Below are 18,905 nucleotides of genomic sequence, written 5' to 3' on the forward strand. Positions count from 1 at the left end.
GGGGGAAAGCCATTTAATGAGATCTGTGAAATGAGTAAGAGAAATGAGTCACACGTGGGATTTTGGTATATAATGATAAATCCCACACATCACTGCATCCTGCTGGGTATCGCCCCCTTCCAGCTGACTGAGCACACTTTCTGGTATTTAATGGTCTATTGGAGGCAGATTTGACATTGAGTCTTGTGTTACTATACAACTTAACCAGTATGTGTCTTTTTGTGTCACTGTTCTAGGGTCTCCATTTATTAATGCTATCATTCACAAAGGATTTGATGAAAGGCATGCATACATTGGAGGAATGTTTGGAGCTGGAATTTACTTTGCTGAGAACTCCTCAAAAAGCAACCAATACGTGTACGGAATAGGGGGAGGAACTGGCTGTCCCACACACAAAGACAGGTCCTGTTACATCTGTCACAGGTAGGAATCCAGCAGAGTTCCCCACACATAATTCTGGCTGTTCTGGTTTTTATGATCCTGGCACAGGGTGACATGCAGGCAAAGAATGGCCTTGGTCATGTCAGGAAAAATGCAGTTTTCCATTTGTTAAGATTGAACAAAAACTAATATAAATGCAGCAAGTCTCACAGGAAGGTCAAAAATTACATCTAAGCATGCAGTGAGTATAAATCAAAGTGAGCTGTGGCTCAGGAAAGAGGCTTGAAACAGCAAGTTTGAAAATGAAGAGTCAGGAGAAAATAGCAATTAAACTCCAGGCACTCTTAGGACAAAACTGCAGTGCAAAGTGGTGGTCAGCAGTACAGTGTGGTACTGTGGATCACATAATTTTGGAGGTAGATAATTTTGGAACAGGACTTAATCACAGCTTTGTTTTGTCCTGGAGTAGACCAGTGTGTTTCTCACACTTTGACATCTGTCTATTGCCTGCTGGTAGGAATACAGAAGGTTTCAGCTTCTTTCAACAGCTTTATATAGAATGAACTAGAACAGGCTTCCATATGAGGGCTAAACAAACTATGTGTTTTCCATTCTGTGTTTCATGAAAGATTTTTGTGACAGGTTTTATACAGTCTTAGAACTGGTTTCTTAAAGTGTTTCTCTAAAAAGTTATGAGAAATTAATTGTAATGAAATCAGCTCAAAAGACTGAAGTCCTCCTGGAAGCATACAACTCCTAGTGCGATATTTGAAAATGATACTCTCTTTCTTCGTTTTAGACAAATGCTCTTCTGTAGAGTGACCCTTGGCAAATCCTTTCTTCAGTTCAGCACAATGAAGATGGCTCACGCCCCTCCCGGGCACCATTCTGTTATCGGCAGGCCAAGTGTGAATGGACTGGCTTACGCCGAGTATGTTATCTACAGAGGGGAGCAGGTAGGTGGGTTGGCAGAGACTGCCTTTGTAAAGGACAGAGCTTGGAGCTGGAGATGGGGCGTGGCTGCTTTCCAGACCAAGTGTGCTGTGATAACGCTGCTGATTAGGTTGTTGGGTTTTCTTTCATTTAAATGGAGAAATAAACAGTGAATTGTATCTAGACAGCAAATGCTACTCCTATCCACTGATCTGCTCTGATTTATACCATGCAGAATTGCCTAATTTCCCCTGTGCAGCAACTGATGGAGTTTATTAAGAATTGAAGCTTCTCTCAGTAAGCTGTCTTTCTCCCACTGCATTTTAGTGTCATTATTGCAGTATCAAGGTCACATGCATTTTTGGGGCTCTAGTACATCATGAGGATTCTGGGCTTTTTACCTGTAGATTTCCAGCAGTGACAGAGACTACTCTTAAATGGCATGTGGAGTACCACAGGAGTCTTCAAAAGTTGATTTTTAATCTGAATAACTCAGCTAGACCTTGACTCTATAAAAAGTGTTTTGGTTACTGCCATGGGTGGCTCCCCGATCACCTGATCAAACTGAATAACCACAAATTTGTGGGGCCTGATGACAAACATCCCAGGTCCTGAGGGAGCTGGCTGATGGTGTTGCCAAGCCACTCTCCATCATACCCTCAGGTTATCTCGGGTGGTTGGAACATGCTGCTAACAATACTAAGATCATGGGTTTGATCCCTGTATGGGCCATTCACTTAAGAGTTGGATTTGGTGGTGTCCTTGCAGGTTCCTTCCAACTCAGAATGTTCTGTAGTTCTGTGATGTTTGAAAAGTCATGGCAGTCAAGCAAGGACTCCAGTGAATGGAAGAAGGGAGACATCACTCAGATTTTTTAAAAGGGGAGAAAAGTAGACACAAGGGAACAACAGATATGTGACCCTCACCTCTGTGTCTGGGAATATAAGGGAAAAGATCCTCATGGAAGGCACATGCCAGACCAGGAAGTGATCTAAGACAGCAGCACAGCTTCAGTAAGCACAGATTGTGCCTGACCAGTCAGGTGACCTTATATGATAGAGGGACAATGATGGTCCTACAAAGCCTTCTCTTTTTTCATCAAACAAGCCCATTTCTCTCTCAGGATCTTCTTTATCCTGTGCTCTCTGCCCCTGACTATGTTATTGGTCCTTTGCTGGACTTGGCTCCAACTTGTTGGCATCTTTCTTGTATTGGAGAGCCTAAAAGTTTTGTGTGGTTTTCTGCATGTGGTTGATGGAGTACTGAATAAATGCAGTTGCTGCTACACCTGGTGATTTACCACAGGATGCTTGCAGCCTTTATTGCTGCCAGGACACACTATTGATTCTGCTTTAGCTTGCTGTCACCCAAGGACCCCATCACCTTTTCAGCTGAGTGGCTTCTCATCCTGCAGTGTGACAAGGAATTCTTCTCAGATGCCTTTGCCCTTGCTGGATTACATGAGGCTTCTGTAGGCCCAGTCTCCTCTCATCTGTCGATGTTCCTCCGAATGGGGCCCTGCCCTCCATCAACTCCAGCTTTGTTCTGGGACTGAACTGGCTACCAGCTGTCTCCAGGAAACACTGGACAGATGGACAGATGACATATTGGATCATGTGCTTTGGGTGGGCCAAATATTTTACTACCAGTAAAGGCTTTTTTCAGGTTACATCGCAAGCTATTGACCCTTTTGAGGTCAGACTTCATCAGTCATCCGAGATTTTTGAGTAACTTAACAGACACTGAGCAATTTGTAGGATTAGCTAACAAGAAGAGTAACTGAATTCCTGTTGCACACAATTTCTGGCAGTGGCTGTGTGGAAGAAACATCTTTTTATTTGTGTATTAAGCAAGGTGTTAAGTTCCACATAGTGCTGGCTAGGTTTGAAATAGCCACTTTTTCTTGAATGTTGTGAACATAGAGCTGGTTTTTGTGCTGTCCTTCCCTGTTCAGTGAACTGCAAAAACCGGAACTTGCTGAGTTACCTTTGCATAAACCAGGGTTTTTTTCTTATTTTACTTTCAGGCATACCCAGAATATCTCATTACATACCAGATTGTGAAACCAGAAGCTCCTTCACAGACAGCAACAGCAGCAGAACAAAAGACCTAGTAGCTTCAGAGCGGTGGAGAAGGATGTGACTTCAATCTTGGACTGGATGGATACATGTTTCAGAAAATCAGTATCACATAAAATCCTTAACAACCTGGAAATAAGCTGTATGTCTTTTATAAAGTATCGCTGTCTTGATGAATATGATAATGAGTGACTCTTGCATACTCAACTGCTACTGTTCCTCTTGAGGAAAGTTTACAAGGGACTGCCTTTTAATAACATATCTCAGGCTCCTAGTCTCTGCAGATACCATGTGTAAAATAATATTGTTTTGATCTAGACCTTGGGAACATTATTGTGCAAATGGAAATCTTTATTGCTGCCATCTCACATCTTAAAATTTCAGACACTACTTTTCTAGTTATTTTATTTGCAGATAAATTACATTAAGCCCATCATTTTCTTTTCAGCATACACCATTCATTTCCTGTTTTCAAGAGATCCTATTTATTCTCCTTTTGTATCTTGAAGTTGAGCCAGAACTTTTTTGAGGATATTTTGCACAAAGTCAAGTCGACTAAAATCATTTACAATGCAATATAAATTTCATCTGAGGAGGGGCTAGGTAAAGTTATTCAATATAGGGGTTTTTTTGCACACCTCTGAGCAAACGATAACATGAGTGAGTGTAACTTTAGAGTGGAAACAAATGATGTCAGTTTGCTGCCTTGTCTGTGTGAGTTTTCTGGGGGAAGCCCTGGGAATTGTTTGCAAGGGTAAAACCAGCTCTTGTGCTTAGAAGAACTTCATGAAACCGGTCCATGCCTTCTGCTGGCATCTCTAAAAGGACATTTTCTAAGGCTTCTGTTAAGTACTTGCAGCTTGTGAAATGTTCTCTAGTTACAACAGGGTATGGTTTTGCTGGGAGAAGCAGGTGAAAAGTCAGAAGATTTCATACAGAAGGGCATATCTGGTTCATGTCCCTCTGTGAGACCCAGGAAATGGGTTTCAGGCTGGTAAGGGAGAGTGTATTAGGGCGGTTCCTGTCACATCTTTGTGTGTGACATCATAGGTGAAGATCTTAAGGGATTTACAAAAGTAATAATTTTTTTTAAATATCAATTTTACATTTTGATGAGAACAAAATTTTAAAGTATCAGTTGGCAAGTGGATTTGTTTGCAGGTATATCAGAGAACAAAGTTAGGATTTATTCACTTAATACCCTTCTTCCCAAATTCCCAGGTTTATTTTGCTGGGTAGGAGAAAGTTATTTTTAAGCATTGCATAGCACAGCATCAAACAGTTTCAAAAGTCCCCCTCATGGTGAATATGGATTTAACATGAATTAACATGGTGGATATGGTTTCTTTTTTGTGATGTTTTACAGTTTCAGAGAAGGTTGAAGATCAAGACCTGTTAATTTTTTTCCTAACAACTAATACCAGGAGATGTGCTTCAGTGTTGACCATGTAAAAACTGGAGGAAAAAAATGTTCCTTTGGACACAATGTGGTACATTACCCTATCAACCAGCACTATTTAGTATCTGATGATCCAGTTCATGCATTCAGGTTTTATCTCTCTTAAAGCAAGAAAGCAACAGAACAGTGTGCTCTTAGTTCATAAAAATATATGTGCTCCCCACAAGTGGGATTTTGCTAATGTATTTGTATTAAACAGACTTAATCCTGAAGAGTTTTCACTTTCAGCATTAAGACAACATTTTTATTTTTGTTGTTAAGGCATTAATGTTGAAGCAAGTCATTCTCACAAGAAATATCATCCACTGTAAAATCAGTCATTTGATGCAATATGGCTACCTGAACATAATCTGTTTGTAATATCTCTAAAGGAAACCTTAGAAATAGCAATACTTCAACAGAACTTGAACTCTGAGTTTTACTTTTCTTGAGCTGATAGTGGATATATGGTTCTTGCTTCATTATGTGACCTGATTAAATATGTAGCTTTGAAGTCCCAGCCAAGCTCTAGCCTAGTTGTCCTTTTAAACAGGTTTCATTGATAAATTGGGTGCTTGTATTTTGGCTGCTTGTTTCATAGTGTTAGAGGATTGCAAGGATCACCACTAGGCTTTGAAGCTTTGTATTCACCATTCAAGTTTGGGGTTTGTTTTTCATTTAGTTAATAATGGAGTGAGGGGATGTGCCTATCTGCTCTAGGGTTTCAGATAGCGACCAGAGTGAGTGCTGCTCTCCATCCCCAGTTAGACATAGTTTTAAATGGTGAAACAGCTGTGCTGCTTAGGTGAGCAAAATGGTTAATGTGGGCGTGAAAGTTAGAAGCTCTACATCTTTCAAAAACAAGAACAAATCTAAAAAGGAAAACCCCACCGAGTCCACACCAGATGCTGTTCTTGCTTGTTGTTTCCTATGTGCTGGTTCAACTCATGGCTAGTCTGGATTCCTTTTGCAGCCTGAAACTTCTGGAGGATAAAAATAGCCTGGAGGAGATTGAGGGGAGACCTCATTGAGGTTTTCAACATCCTCACGAAAGGAAGTGGAGGGGCAGGTACCAATATCTTCACCCCCATGACCAGTAAGAAGACTGGAGGAAACAACATGAAGCTGAGTCAGGGGAGATTTAGGTTGGATACTAGGAGAAAGAATTTTCACCCAGAGGGGCCCCAGGGAAGTGGTCATAGCACCAAGCCTGATAAGAGTTCAAGAAGGTTTTGGACACTCTCAGGCACATGGTGTGACTCCTGGGGCTGTCTTGTGCAGAGCCAGGAGTTGGACTCAGTGACCCTGATGGGTCCGTTCCAGCTCAGCATATTCTGTGATTCTACTTTCCAGTATCTTTGAACTGCCAGTGTTAATCTTTCTGATTTTCTGTGCAGAGTAAAGGTGCTGTGTGAGGAAATAATTTTGCAGTGCTTTTTGTCTCGTAATGACGTGATCTTATATCCGTTTGTGGCCAGACACAGAGGAATACCCAGGCCTGATGATGCATCTGTGTGTTGTAGACATCTGTGCAGGAGTAGCATATGTTGTCATAGCTGCTCTTACTGTTCAAAACAAAGTGAGGATCTGCCCATCAACATCAAAGTTACCCATTAAAACCCGGTTGTGGTTGTGCACTTGGCAGGCTGGTAACGGTACAGACGCTGCTGCTTTAGCTGAGAGAGTTAACTACAGTGGGACCTTAAACATGCTGTGACCCCATAACCAGCAGTTGCTGCCTCCTGAGAAATGAAGTTTTTGTCCTCCTGAGAAGAGCAGTCCCCTGATACGGGGATACTCATTTAGCAGCATTGGATCACCAGTGGGAGGCACAGTAGGAGCTGAGGATGTAAGAACACTGGGCTAGGCCCTCATAGGCTTGGGAGACCAGGGACAGAACTTGGTGTCTGCTGGCACAAGGGACAATGTGTCTCTCAGGCCTGTTGATTTTTGTCAGTGTCCCTTTGAGGCAGCATTTTGAAGCTTCTGTGTAGTTTTGCAACAGGACCTTAATAGAAAAAACAGAAAGAAAAGTCACCACCTAACAAAGGAGGGAGGGTTCTGCTCTCCATTGCTGAAACTGTTTCCATGAGACTGATGACTTAGATACTTGGTGCAGAGTAACACTGCATTCCGATTGCTGTCAACAAAATTTTTGTTAGGATTAAAAACAGACAGTACAGTCAGTACCTTAATAAGGTATATTTTATTTTTTCATTTTTATTTTTATCTATCAGTTGTGTTTGACCCTAGCTCCACAGAGACTGTTACAAACCTCTTATACTAGTTCCACCATGTTGCAGTCACTATTGGTTTTCTAAACTCTGTTTCGAGTGTTTGCATGTGATGCAATTGAATCCCACTGCATTATGTAGCAGGAATTTATTTTGCCTGCAAACTTAAACTTTGCTTGTTTGTTATGGGAATACCCCAAAATAAAGTTCTACACTGAAGCAGAGAGAAAACCCTGCAAAATGTTCTGCACTCTTGGCTGTGGTGGCCAGCAGACACAGAAAAGGTATGTGGTATATGGGAGGGAGTAGCTCCTAGAGAAAGGCACTTTCTTGGCTCTGGAAGCCTCCTTGCTCCTGCTGTTTATTTAGGTTAGAGGAGATGTCTGCTTCCTGTGAATGTGTGAGGTGCTGAGGGATGCAAACATGTTGTGCCACTGCATGGCCTGTGAGGGCTACTTAAGACAGTGGCAAATCTCAAACAAGCCTCCAGCATCCCTGCAATGACATCAGTTTCTGCACAGTTCATGCACTGCCTGCAATTTCCATATGGGACTGTTAACAGAAATTGCCCTGAACAGGATTTTTCAAGATGGGTAAACAGAAGGGTCCAGCCACAAAACAGATTAGTTTGAACATTGCAAATCATTCTCAGAAGCTGAATGTCAGGAAATATGTGAATTTATTTTCAGTGGGATTTCTCTGTTTCCATGCTGCTTTCCCACAGGAAGTCCAGCTTAGAAATCCAAGACGTCATGCATCTAATGCATGCTTCAGTTTTGTTAAGCTGAATATTTGTGCAGCAATGTAAGCTATGCTGCAGCCTGGATAGGGAAGACCTGGGAAAGCATATATTCAGTTCTTGCCTCACATAACAACTGGCTTGTGAACCTCCACAGACTTGAATCCATTGGTGATCAGAGGTGGTGGCTTGGCACAGTCCAGAGCATGCTTTCCTGGTCTTTCCAAAAGCAGCAGGAGTGCAGAGAGGGAGCAGCAGTGTTCCCACCTCTAAACACAGAGTAGATGTGAAACCCAGGGGATTGGGGAACATTGTATGTGTGTTAAAATCTCTGAAGCAAGGTGAATGAGCCTGGGAATCTGTAGGGGACATGGGAAGCAAATGCATTTCCATTACACTGACACATATGCCTGTCAAGTCACATTATCTGACTGGTTTTGATGTATTGGTGTTGCTGAACCTGTTGACGGCAAGTTTTAGTGCTGGTCCCCTTAATTACTAATGTAGATTATTAGAATCTGTCATTACAAGATAATTTTGACACTTTCTTAACATCTGCAGAACTTGCTTCAGCTTTGGAAATTGAAATGGGGATTTCCTGTGCTGTGGTCCCATGAGCTTGTGCTTTGTCATTCCTAATAGCTTTCTCTGGCAACCCAGATGGCAATGTAGCTAGGGGTTGAATTTCTAGACCTTTTTTGTGTAACTTGTTTTCATAACTAGCCCTGTGTTTGTCCTCTCTTGGTTGCCAATTACCTGGAGCTGGGATATCATTTATTTATTTCTTCTTTTACCTTCTCTCTCAAAGTTGAAGACGATGGGCAGTTTCTCAGCCTATCTACATGGTGGACTTTAGGTAACATCTCTGTAACAACTGAGTTTGATCTATAAGTGTGCTTGGCTAAATGTCTGATCTGCAATACTTGTAATAGTTTAAAAGTCAATAAATACATTTTTAACAGTTGCTCTGTGAAAATGGAATGTGTGCACAACCTGCTGTTCTGTCTTGCTCTTAGGACAAATTTGCTCCAGCCAAACTGTTGAAAACAGTTTTATTTTTATTTTCTCCAAACAATGTTTTCTCCCTCCCTCAGGCAATAAATAAAAAGTTAATTTCTAGAAAAAAAAAAAAGAACAAAACCATACATATGTACATCAGCCACACAGGCATCTTGTGTGTTGGACTGGACTGGAGGGAAGGACAGAGGTAGGGTGGGAAATAAGGCTCCAGGTGGGTTGAAGATGAGGCATTTTCAAGGCTTGGACCAAAAGCTGCAGAAATGTTGCACAGGTGAACAAGACTCAGCACAGGAAAAGGGCTGGTCATGATGTGGGAGAAGCTTGAAAATGCTGGATGAATGACACCTCTGGGCCAGCCTGTCCTCCACCCCACAGCTTCTCTCTTCCATTACAGCCCACCCATGTCCCATCCTGCTCCTTTTGGAAGAGCAGCAGTGGGACTGGTGGAGAGGAAACTGAGCAGAGTAATCAAAAGCAGCCCAGACTGCTGCCCCAACCCCTTCTTTCTCATCTTAAAGCCACAGGAGATTGGACCTAAGTTTTCTAGAAACCAGTGATCCACAGAGGCAAGAAAAGGCATTTCAGACTACATCTCTCCCTCCAAACCACTTCCCAACCACAGAAATTGCTCTCCCCCTGGAATAGGCTCAGCTGGTGACTTGGCAGGTGCCTGCCAGCTCCTGCCTCATCTCCCCAGCCACTGGCAGGGCTGAGGCTGAGTGCAGGCAGCCCTGTGCCACCACTCCTGCTCACCCCAAAGCCCTGCCTGCAGCTCTGCTTGTCCAAAGTGTACCTGGCTCAGGTAAGCAGCACTTGCCATAAACACACAGGTCTCTCTGCAAGGGGGAAGGCTGCTGCACAATAAAACAGGGTATGCTCCTTTGTCAACCTAGATGAGCTGAGGCAGAAACATGGGGAGAAGGGGAGGTGTAAAAAAACAAGACAATAAAATAGGGATGGAAACACGTGAAGACCAGGCACTTGAGGAAACCTAGTATACTATCTTTTTCCTCCCCCAAAGAGCCTGGACAGTGTCAAGGTTTGTGGCTTTTACAACCTCGTGCTTTCAAAACATAACAATAAAAAGCAAACAAACCAAGATGAGGTAAAAAATTTCCCTACGAAAAGGATGGTGAGTCCAGGGTGAATGGCAGTGTCCGGCACTATTGCTTAACATCACAGGGCTCCACGCCCCTGCACGCCTGGCACTACCTGCCCGGCTGGCCTCGGCCCTGAGCTAACAGCTGGGCGACGTGGTGATGGGGCTGTGCAGGTAGGGGAGGCTGCTGGGGGTGGCATGGACACCGACAGACACTGGGAAGCTGAAGACAAACTGCGAGGTGGGGGTGGAGGTGGCCTTGCCCCGCTCCCGCAGTGTCCCCGAGGGGCTGACGGCCTCCACTGCGTATGAAGTGGCTAACACCTGCGACTCAAACTGCAGCAGCTGCCCCATGAAGCTGAAGTTGGGGGAGATGATGCTCCGGCGCTGCTTGACAAACTCAAAGGCCTCCTCTAGCTTGACACGTTTCTTCATCATCAGGTACGCCAAGCAGATGGTGGCTGAGCGGGAGATGCCAGCCTGGCAGTGCACCAGGACCCGGCCACAGCACTCCTTCACTGAGTCTGGAGGGCAACAGGGGTGAGATGTGAGACCCACACCCTGCCACCACAGCCCAGCCCCTCACCCAACCTGCAGGTGGTGGCTGACCTCCCTCCCACCGGTGCCACCAATGGACACAACATCTCTGCACGGGCACTCACCAATGTACTCAATTGCCTCCATGAACCAGGAGCTGATGTCAGCTTTGTGGTTATCCTCCACAGGGATACACTTGTACTGGTAGTGCCCCTCAAAGTGGTTGGGGCAGTCTGAGGAGACGTTCAGCAGGGCTGTGATGCCCAGTGCATCAAGCATGTCCCGCCGGGCTGCGTGGTAGGCGCTGCCAAGGTAGAGGAAGGGAAGGATCTCCACAGGCCCACCCTGTGACAGAAGAAAACAACAGGTTGACCAGGGGACAGTGGGAGGCAGGACACACATCCAGATGGCTTGGAAACATCGAGCTGTGCGGCAACCTGGCACCCGATCCAGGGTCCTCAGAAGAGGGAGCAGAGGCTGCCTTCCTGAGGTGCTAAACCTGTTTCAGCCCTTCCTCTACCTGCCTTTGTCCTATTCAGAAACAGGCAGGTGTGGGTTAACAGGATTTGGGCGTGTCCACTCAGCGGGGCACACAAACACCCTGGGCTTAGGAGGACCACCATGCTTTCCCATGAGAGGAAAGGAAGTAGGGCTTTGCCTTCGTGAGCCCCAGCTAAGGGAGAGCAGAGAGACTCCTGTTGGAGCAGGTTGTAATGCTGGAAGGGCAGTCCAGCTAGCTAAGCACTGGGCTTTTAGACATACCTGGTCATGGAAAGGGGTCCCACAGGAACTGCAGCCCAGATCCAGGGGCTCAGCGCTGGTGGGGGGTGACATATTGCTCAGGGACTTGGTTTTTGCGCAGAATTCAGGGTACTCTGAGGAGAAGCGCTCATAGCCCCCTGCAAGAAGAGAGGCACAAAGTGTTATCCCAGACCGCGTTCACAGGACTGCGGAACGGCACAGCCAGAGATGCCCTTGGCCACTAGATGATGCTACAGCGATGGAGAGTGGTCTCCTGCCCCAGGAGGAGCAGTCAGGCTCTTGGCAGCAAGGGGGAAATCCCTGTGGCCCCACCATTCCCTTGGAGCAAGAGCACCAAGAGCAATGATCTTGGCCACCCAAAGTCTCTGGTCCAGGGTTCGGTTCCCTGCATACTGCCAGCCAAAACTCCAGAATGAGGCCAAGGTTGCTCTCTGAGCATACTCAGACTTAAATGGGAAAAGCTGCTCCGAGGCCAAAGACTATTCAGTTCTCCTCTTCCCTTGACACATCATTTTGTCACAAGACAGGCAGGTCTCCCATTCCCAGCTTGACCCTCCAGCTCAGAGCTCCCAAAACAACAGACCAGGAAAGGCCTGGCTCTGGCTGACCCCACAGCCAAACTGCTCTCCAAGAGAGGAGTCTGCTGCTTCCCAAGGACTCAGGTGCAAGCTGAACATGGAGCAGCTTGTTCATCTGACCTGCTGCCAGGGGAATAAGCAGCACAGGGAATGTCACGGCTTCCTCATGGCCGGTGAAATGAGCAAATCCCACTGAGTTCCCAGGACAGGGAAACTGCAGTGTTGGCCTGCCAATAAACACTTCTGGTGAGATTTCCTTCTCTCATTCAAATCAAGTCAACAACCCTGACATCCTTGAAGGGTCTGACTTTGAGCCTCAAAATCAATGAAAATCATTATTTTACTATCATCATAGGATTCCAGCTAGATCAAGCCCTGACTCCCAGGTTGGTTCCTGAAGACTCAAACCAACTGCAGGACCTATGCCTGCAGATTTTGGCTTAGCAGAGCGTACAGCAGGATACTTCTTACCCAGCCTAAGCTCTGAGACTGCCCTGAACAAGGCTGGATATTCAAAACAATGGAAGCAAGCTTCTCAAGCAGCCCAGGGATCCCTGGGCAGCTAGAGCCCGATACTGCCAGCATCCCAGTGTCCTTTGTGGCTTCCTCCCCCTACAAAAGGAAGGGCTCTAGTACCTTAAAGCAGAACCGTGCAGATCTATCACTGCATTTGCATTGTCCCTCCCACGCAGCCAGGACAGTTTGCAGAAGCTTCATTTCCCTGGCCTGACATCCCTTTACAGTCTTACTGCTTCGATTTGAAAGAGCATCCAAAACCAAAAGTCTTTGTTAGACAAGTTCCAGGGTTCTGGTCTTAAAATCTCTGGATCTACTACATCACACTCCAGTGGTCATCACACCATGAGAGGGAAAAGCTACCCAGGGTGATGGGCAGAAAAATCTTGGAAAGAATGGTTCTTGGAAAGAAAAAGAGACCTATTCAAATGCTTCTCTTCAATGAATTTCATCAGATTCATTGATCCAGCAGCTCCTGGCTGTTCACACCAGCCCTGCCCGGTGCAGGAGCCAGGCAGAGCAGGTGCCTATGGCCAAGCAACCCCCAGGCCGGCTGCTTCACAGGGAACCTGGCAGCAGCCTGACCTGCACAAAACACTTCAGGATCTTCATTGTGACCTGCACCCCACAAATGTGCACTTGGGCATGCACAGCTCTGGGTTAGTGTAGCCCTCATGGAATCAGAACAAGATTATTTCAGTGGCTCTGTGGAACGCAAAAATAAGACTGTAGTGCTGAGACTGAGTCTCTCGGAGCCCATTCCTTAAAAGAGCTCCCATTCCTACCAACCTCCCACGAGAACCACAGAGGCACCAGAAGCTCTTAGCTGACAAAGGCCACCCTTGCAGGAGAGCAGCATTTCCTGCCACATGCGTGGCTCCAGCACCACGCTGGCTCGCGGTGAAGGAGCCTGCTCCTGAGCAAGCCCTTGCTGTGCAGGCACTCCCGCAGCAGCACGTCGTATCGCATCCCTGGAACAGCTCCTGCTGCTTTTACTGTATCTACTACAACCGAAGCGCTAGTTCCTCCATCTATCAAGCCTCTTTATGGATTTGCTACTCTGCATACACATCCTCACCCCTGCTGTAAGTAAGCCAAGGAATAAATTGACTCTCAGGCTGTAAACAAAAAAGAAAAAGCCCCCCAGAGCTCATCCAGGAACCCCAGCTGAGCATCCCCCGCCTCTAAATCATCTCAAGGCAATTCTCAGGACCAGCAGCTCCAAATGTGCACAGCTTCCCATTTTAACACACGGCAGAGGGGGGGAGTCCTGATCCCTGCTGTAGTCGCAAAAGGAGCACAGAGGCGTCCCCGGGGTTTCTGCCCGCTGCAAGGGGACATCGCCGTGACAGCAGGTATTTGACCTGCACAAACACCTCCTGCGCACCACGGGGCCGGGGACGGACTCAAACAAAGCGTGGGGGGATTCCCCCCAACACGCTCACTTCCCTCAGGTCCCGGGCAGGGCCACGGGGCCGGTCGATGCCCCGGAGCCGGCTCAGACCGCCCGGGCACCCACGCTCGGGGCTGATGGCCGCGCTGCGGCGGTGCCGGGACCCCCGCTCCGGGGCGGCGCAGCCCCGGTGCGTGCGGCCCCCAGCGCTCCCGCCGGCTCCCAACTTCTGCGGGACAGCCGCCGCCGGGGGGAGGCAGCGCAGCGCCCGGGGCACGGCGAGCCCGGACCTCGCTCCCGGGCGCGGGCGGCCGTCCGCCGCCGGCTCCCGCCCGGCATTCCCGGTGTCCCCCGCCCGCTCCCGCCGGCGGTACCTGCCAGGAGGCGGATGTCGGCGCGCGCCGTGTCGCGACGGAGCGCGCGCACCACGAGCGCCACGGTGCTGTCCTCGCGCAGGGCCTCGGCGCGCGGGCTGCGCTCGTCGTACACCACGACGGCGGAGTAGAGCCCGGCCCGCAGCCGCGCCCGCACCTCGCCCTCGGCCGGCAGGATCTGCTCCAGGCTCACGGCGCCCTTCGCCCGCCGCCGCACGATCGTGTTGCAGCGCACGTTGAGCGCCCCGCGGATGTGCCCGGCGCTGTGCGCCAGGAAGGGGCGGCAGTCCAGCACCAGGCACCGCGCGGCGCCGCCGGCCCCGGCCTCGTCGCGGCCGACGAGGCGGCGCAGCGCGCTGCCCTCCATCTCGCGCAGCCCCTCGGTGGCCACCATGGCGGGGGGAGCGAGCGCCCGCCGCGCCCCGCGCCCGCCGCCCGCGCCGCTCGCGCACCCCCGCGCGCGCCGCGCGCAGCCTTTACTACCCGGCGGCGGCCGGCGCGCGCCCCCGCCCCGCCCCGCCCCGCCCATTCGCGGCGCGCCGCGGCCGCATGAATGGAGGGGAGGCGGCGCGCGGGCGCGGCGACGTCACCGCCTCCATTCACAAAAAAAAAAAGAAAACCCGTCCGGGTTGTGAATGGGCGAGAGCGGCGGGACGCGCCGCGCCTTTGTCACTGCGGGGCAGCGCCGTGTCACCCCCGCCCGCGCCCCCCGGGACCCGCACGCTGCGGGACACACGCGCGCGTGCACAGGCTGCGGGACACGCGCCCGTCTACACAGACACACAGACACACAGACACACACACAGACATACACACAGACACACACAGAGACACACACACACACACACACAGAGACACACAGAGACACACACACACACAGACACACACACAGACACACACACACACACACACAGAGACACACACACAGAGACACACAGAGACAAACACACACACACAGACATACACACAGACACACACAGACACACACAGACACACACACACACACAGACATACAGAGACACACACAGACACACACACACACACACAAACATACAGACACACACAGAGACACACACACACACACAGACACACACACACACACACAGACACACACAGAGACACACAGAGACACACACACACACAGACACACACACCGACACACACACACACAGACACACACACACACACACACACACTCAGACACACACACACACAGACACACACACACTCAGGCACACGCACACAGCAGGCCGGGCACACGCTGCGCACATTCCTCTTCCTTTGTCTCCTTGCTGCTGTTTCGCTTGGACTGCCGCGGCGGGGGGCACTGAGCAGGGCCCGCTGTCAGCTCTGCAGGGTCCCTCTGGGTCCTTCTGGCTATGTATCTTTCACGGCCACGCTTCCCCTGTCAGAAAACGGCATCTCGTTGGCTGCAGAGCCCTGAAAACACTACAGCACCCTGCCTGATTTCATTCCTCACATAGAGGAATTCAATTTTCCATTAAAAGACTAAGGAGTAAATGCACAGCCCTGAAGTGTCCCAGGAGGGTCTCCCCATAACCACCACCCAAACACCGAGCAATCATTTCACCCCAAAGTCCCCTTTCAGACTGCTTTCAAACAGAAGCAGCATCGCAAACCACAATGCCAGCAACAGTGCTCAGGGCATTTCCTGCACACTGATGCCGGCCAGTCCCAGGTGAGTGTGCTTCAGAGACCTGAAGGTGTTCAGCTATCCAGATGTGGACTTGGATGTGGTGGGTGTAAGGTTAGGGGCCCAATGCTTACTCAAGCTCATCTGCCCTGTCACTGCTTTTCACAGAGGGCAGCGCTTGGAGAGGCAGCTTGGCTTCCCCTCCCCTGCATACTTGGTCGCTGTTTACCCAGGCACGTCAGGGTAACACCTTGCTGTGTGTGCCTGCCTGGGAGGAATCCAGCCTAGCACACACGTGCAGGACCTACAGCTGGTGACACTCCTGCATCCTTTACACTCTGCTCTCTGACCGCTGCTGGATTCTCCCCTCGGCCTGAGTCAGCCCAATCTTTGCACCTGTGGCTTTTGTGTGCCATGCCAATCTTTTGCCAGCCAAGCCAAATCAGATGAGCTGTGGGGGAAACACAGCTGCCATTTGTGTAATAAACCCCCCTCCAGGGTGCATTAGAGCCTGTTGCCTAATACAAGGGTGGAAGGCTAATCGTCCCCCATTCTAACATGCATCAAACACAAGAATAGCAAAACCCTATTTCTGCTGAAGTAAAGCAGACTCTGGGTGGCCAGTGACATACCAAAAACATTCTTTCTTCCTGTAGAGAAAGCTGCCAGAGACAAAAATCTCAAACTGAGAATTTGATTACAAATTAATGGGAAATCATACTCTCGTACCAAGAGTCCTTGAACTCAAGTTGGATCATCAAAGCATCTTAAAAAGTTTTGTGCAAGGCCTGATGTTAAAATATGTTGTTTTCTTTGTTCCTCTTGGGCAGCTCTTGGCCACCAGCACAGGATGAGCTAGCCTGGTGTCTCAAATGCCCTCTGCACTATTCACTCCAGCTTTTACGCTAAAATTGGATAACCAAGGGCACAAAGTGTATGTCCTTGGAGGCAGATCCATCATCCTATTTTTCCCCTTCTCATCCAGTGTGTGACTGGGACAAACCCATCTGAGGTAGGAGAGGAGGGCAGTATTGTCATGGGTGCAGGAAGGGGCATTTGGGCTGACGTTCCTGGATGTTTGCAAGAGCACTGATGAAGGATATTACTTCAGGGCAGAGTGTGGAAGGATGTGTGTGCATGTGCATCTGGTGGAGATTTTCAAGTATTTCCATGTGACTGAACCCTCTCCCTACTCTTCATCCCTTCCTGCTGCCCTATCTAGATGTGGCAGGTTCTTGGCTTCCTGGAAAATAAGCTGCACCCAGTCAGGCTGCTGGGAATCCCACTGTGCACCCACACTAGGCATTGTCACATCTGTGCTCCTGGCTGGTCACCTCTGGAGCTGGCACTCTGCTGGGGCTGGTGGCTCACAGATGTGGAGAAATTGAACCCAAAGGCAAGAGTGCCCAAAATGAACCAAGGCAAGGCCATGACACACCGCTGGAGGAGAAGAAGGATCTCCCTCACTGCAGTTAGCTCAAGAGGAAATTTAATTAACTTTATTTATAGAGGTATTAAGATGAGAGTCACCAAAAATGCTTGCAAAGCAGAAGCCACAAGTCAAAAGAAGCAGCACAGCTACGTGGGCTGGAGGGGCAGGGTGTATGGAAAAGATTGGGGATAGGCGGTGGAGATTGGAGAAGACCACATGGCTCCATGCCTGACTTTGTAAACCCAGAGAAGTGTGAAAGCTAATATTCCTGTCAAAGAGCATCCGTATGGTGCAAACTGAAATATATTCCACTGGAAAACAAACAACCAAAAGAAAAGAGAGAGAGCAAGATACATTCATTTCCTTTGCAGCAGAGTCAAGGAATCATCTTTTATAGGGCCCTGGCCAGAAAAGGCAATTGTTGAAAGGGTTGAAGGGAAATGAATTGTCAAAGGAGGCACATATTTGGATGATTAAATGTCAATATGTACCTTGAATTAAGAAAAAGGAATTTACACCTCATCTCACTGTGGCAGTGAAAACCAAATTAGAGTCAGACTGTAAATTTGCCAGCCAATAGATCCCCATTTGTTGGGCTACCTCAAGGTTTTTTCTGCCCAGAGAAATGCCAAAGCATAAGTTCCCCTGGGTGGGCAATAGTTGCTGTGGGCAGCTCTTAAAATGCTAAGCTCTGCGAGCCCTCTGGACTCCTCCAGGTTTCCTGGCTCTGCTCCCCTGGCTCCTGGCCCCAGTGTGCACTCATGGAGTCCTGATGTGCTGGCTCACAGTGCAGGTCTCAGCTACCTGACAGATGTGCCTGCCTCTGTGCCGCTGGGCAGGAACAGTGGCCAGGACTTTGTTATGCTGAAGTTTTCCCAAGAGCTTGACTCCCTCCATCCTCCTGGTCAGCCAGTGGAGCTATGGATGGACAAAGCACAGAGGTACATCCTCACTACTCTTGGCACGTGGCAGAAGTTGCAGCGTAAAGATACTGCCACCTTTCCTTGGCTGCTGCCAGTGGCTGGCCAAAGGGTTGAGTGGTTTGCCCTGGCATGTGCAGGAAGCCTTTGGCAGAAATGAAAGGCAGGATCAAGGTCTTAGCAACTTGCAAGTCCGCACTTACCGAAAAGCCTTACCCTCCCAGAGTGCCACAGGGGCATGGTTCCCTTCTATCCTCTTGGAGCACTTTACAGTTCTCCTTTCCTGCCATCTCCCTTCCTCACAGCTTTCCAGGATGGGGAATGCACCCTCCTGTCCACAAAGGGAAGTGCAGCAGTGAAAGAGTTAAAAGATTCATGTTAATAAATTCAGGCTGTCTTTCCTCTAGGGCATATTTACATATTAATGGATGGGAATTGTAATGAACCTGTCTAGGGAGGCTAAAGGGGAAATTATGCAAGGTTGGCTGAGAAGGTGGAGGAGGGGAAAATGTTCATTTTCAGTGCTTTCCAACCCCTCAGCTGCAGAAGCATGTGACCAGCCTAGGCCCCAGGGCAGCGCCTTGCCTAGCATGGGACACCCCTGGAGAGAAGGAAGAACCAGAGGGCAGGTAGCTGTTCAGGCCCAAATGCATCCCTCCTGCACTGGCTTCTCATAGCTAAGCTCCATACTGTCCCAGATGTGTCCCAGGGTCACAACAGCATATTTCAGCAAGCATGTCCCAGATCATCACCCCATCCTCCAAGGCAGCCAGAGGAAAAGCAGCTCTTGGTGGGCAGTCACAAGAGCGGCTCAGCC

At 48.8% G+C, this 18,905-nt stretch overlaps 2 protein-coding genes across 3 annotated transcripts in view; one reads left to right on the forward strand and one right to left on the reverse strand.

The window, feature by feature from the left end:
• TNKS (tankyrase) overlaps positions 1-8,767 on the forward strand; it is a 125,383-nt gene extending 116,616 nt beyond the window's left edge. For both annotated transcript variants that reach the window (XM_021532595.4, XM_085578087.1), the window contains exons 25-27: positions 237-423; positions 1,181-1,337; positions 3,341-8,767. In XM_021532595.4, coding sequence (XP_021388270.2) covers positions 237-423; positions 1,181-1,337; positions 3,341-3,427 — 431 coding nt within the window. In that variant the 3' untranslated portion in view covers positions 3,428-8,767. The remainder of the gene's footprint in view (positions 1-236; positions 424-1,180; positions 1,338-3,340) is intronic.
• DUSP4 (dual specificity phosphatase 4) lies at positions 231-14,530 on the reverse strand. The gene is made up of 4 exons (XM_021532596.4): positions 14,083-14,530; positions 11,222-11,358; positions 10,585-10,804; positions 231-10,446 (listed from the first exon to the last, which is right to left on the reverse strand). Exons 1-4 carry the CDS (start codon positions 14,474-14,476, stop codon positions 10,061-10,063), a joined length of 1,137 nt encoding a protein of 378 aa, XP_021388271.2. The 5' UTR covers positions 14,477-14,530; the 3' UTR covers positions 231-10,060.
• Between the last annotated feature and the right edge of the window lie 4,375 nt (positions 14,531-18,905).

Source organism: Lonchura striata, chromosome 4, assembly GCF_050655825.1.
Source record: "Lonchura striata isolate lonStrDom1 chromosome 4, ASM5065582v1, whole genome shotgun sequence".
NCBI lineage: Eukaryota > Metazoa > Chordata > Aves > Passeriformes > Estrildidae > Lonchura > Lonchura striata.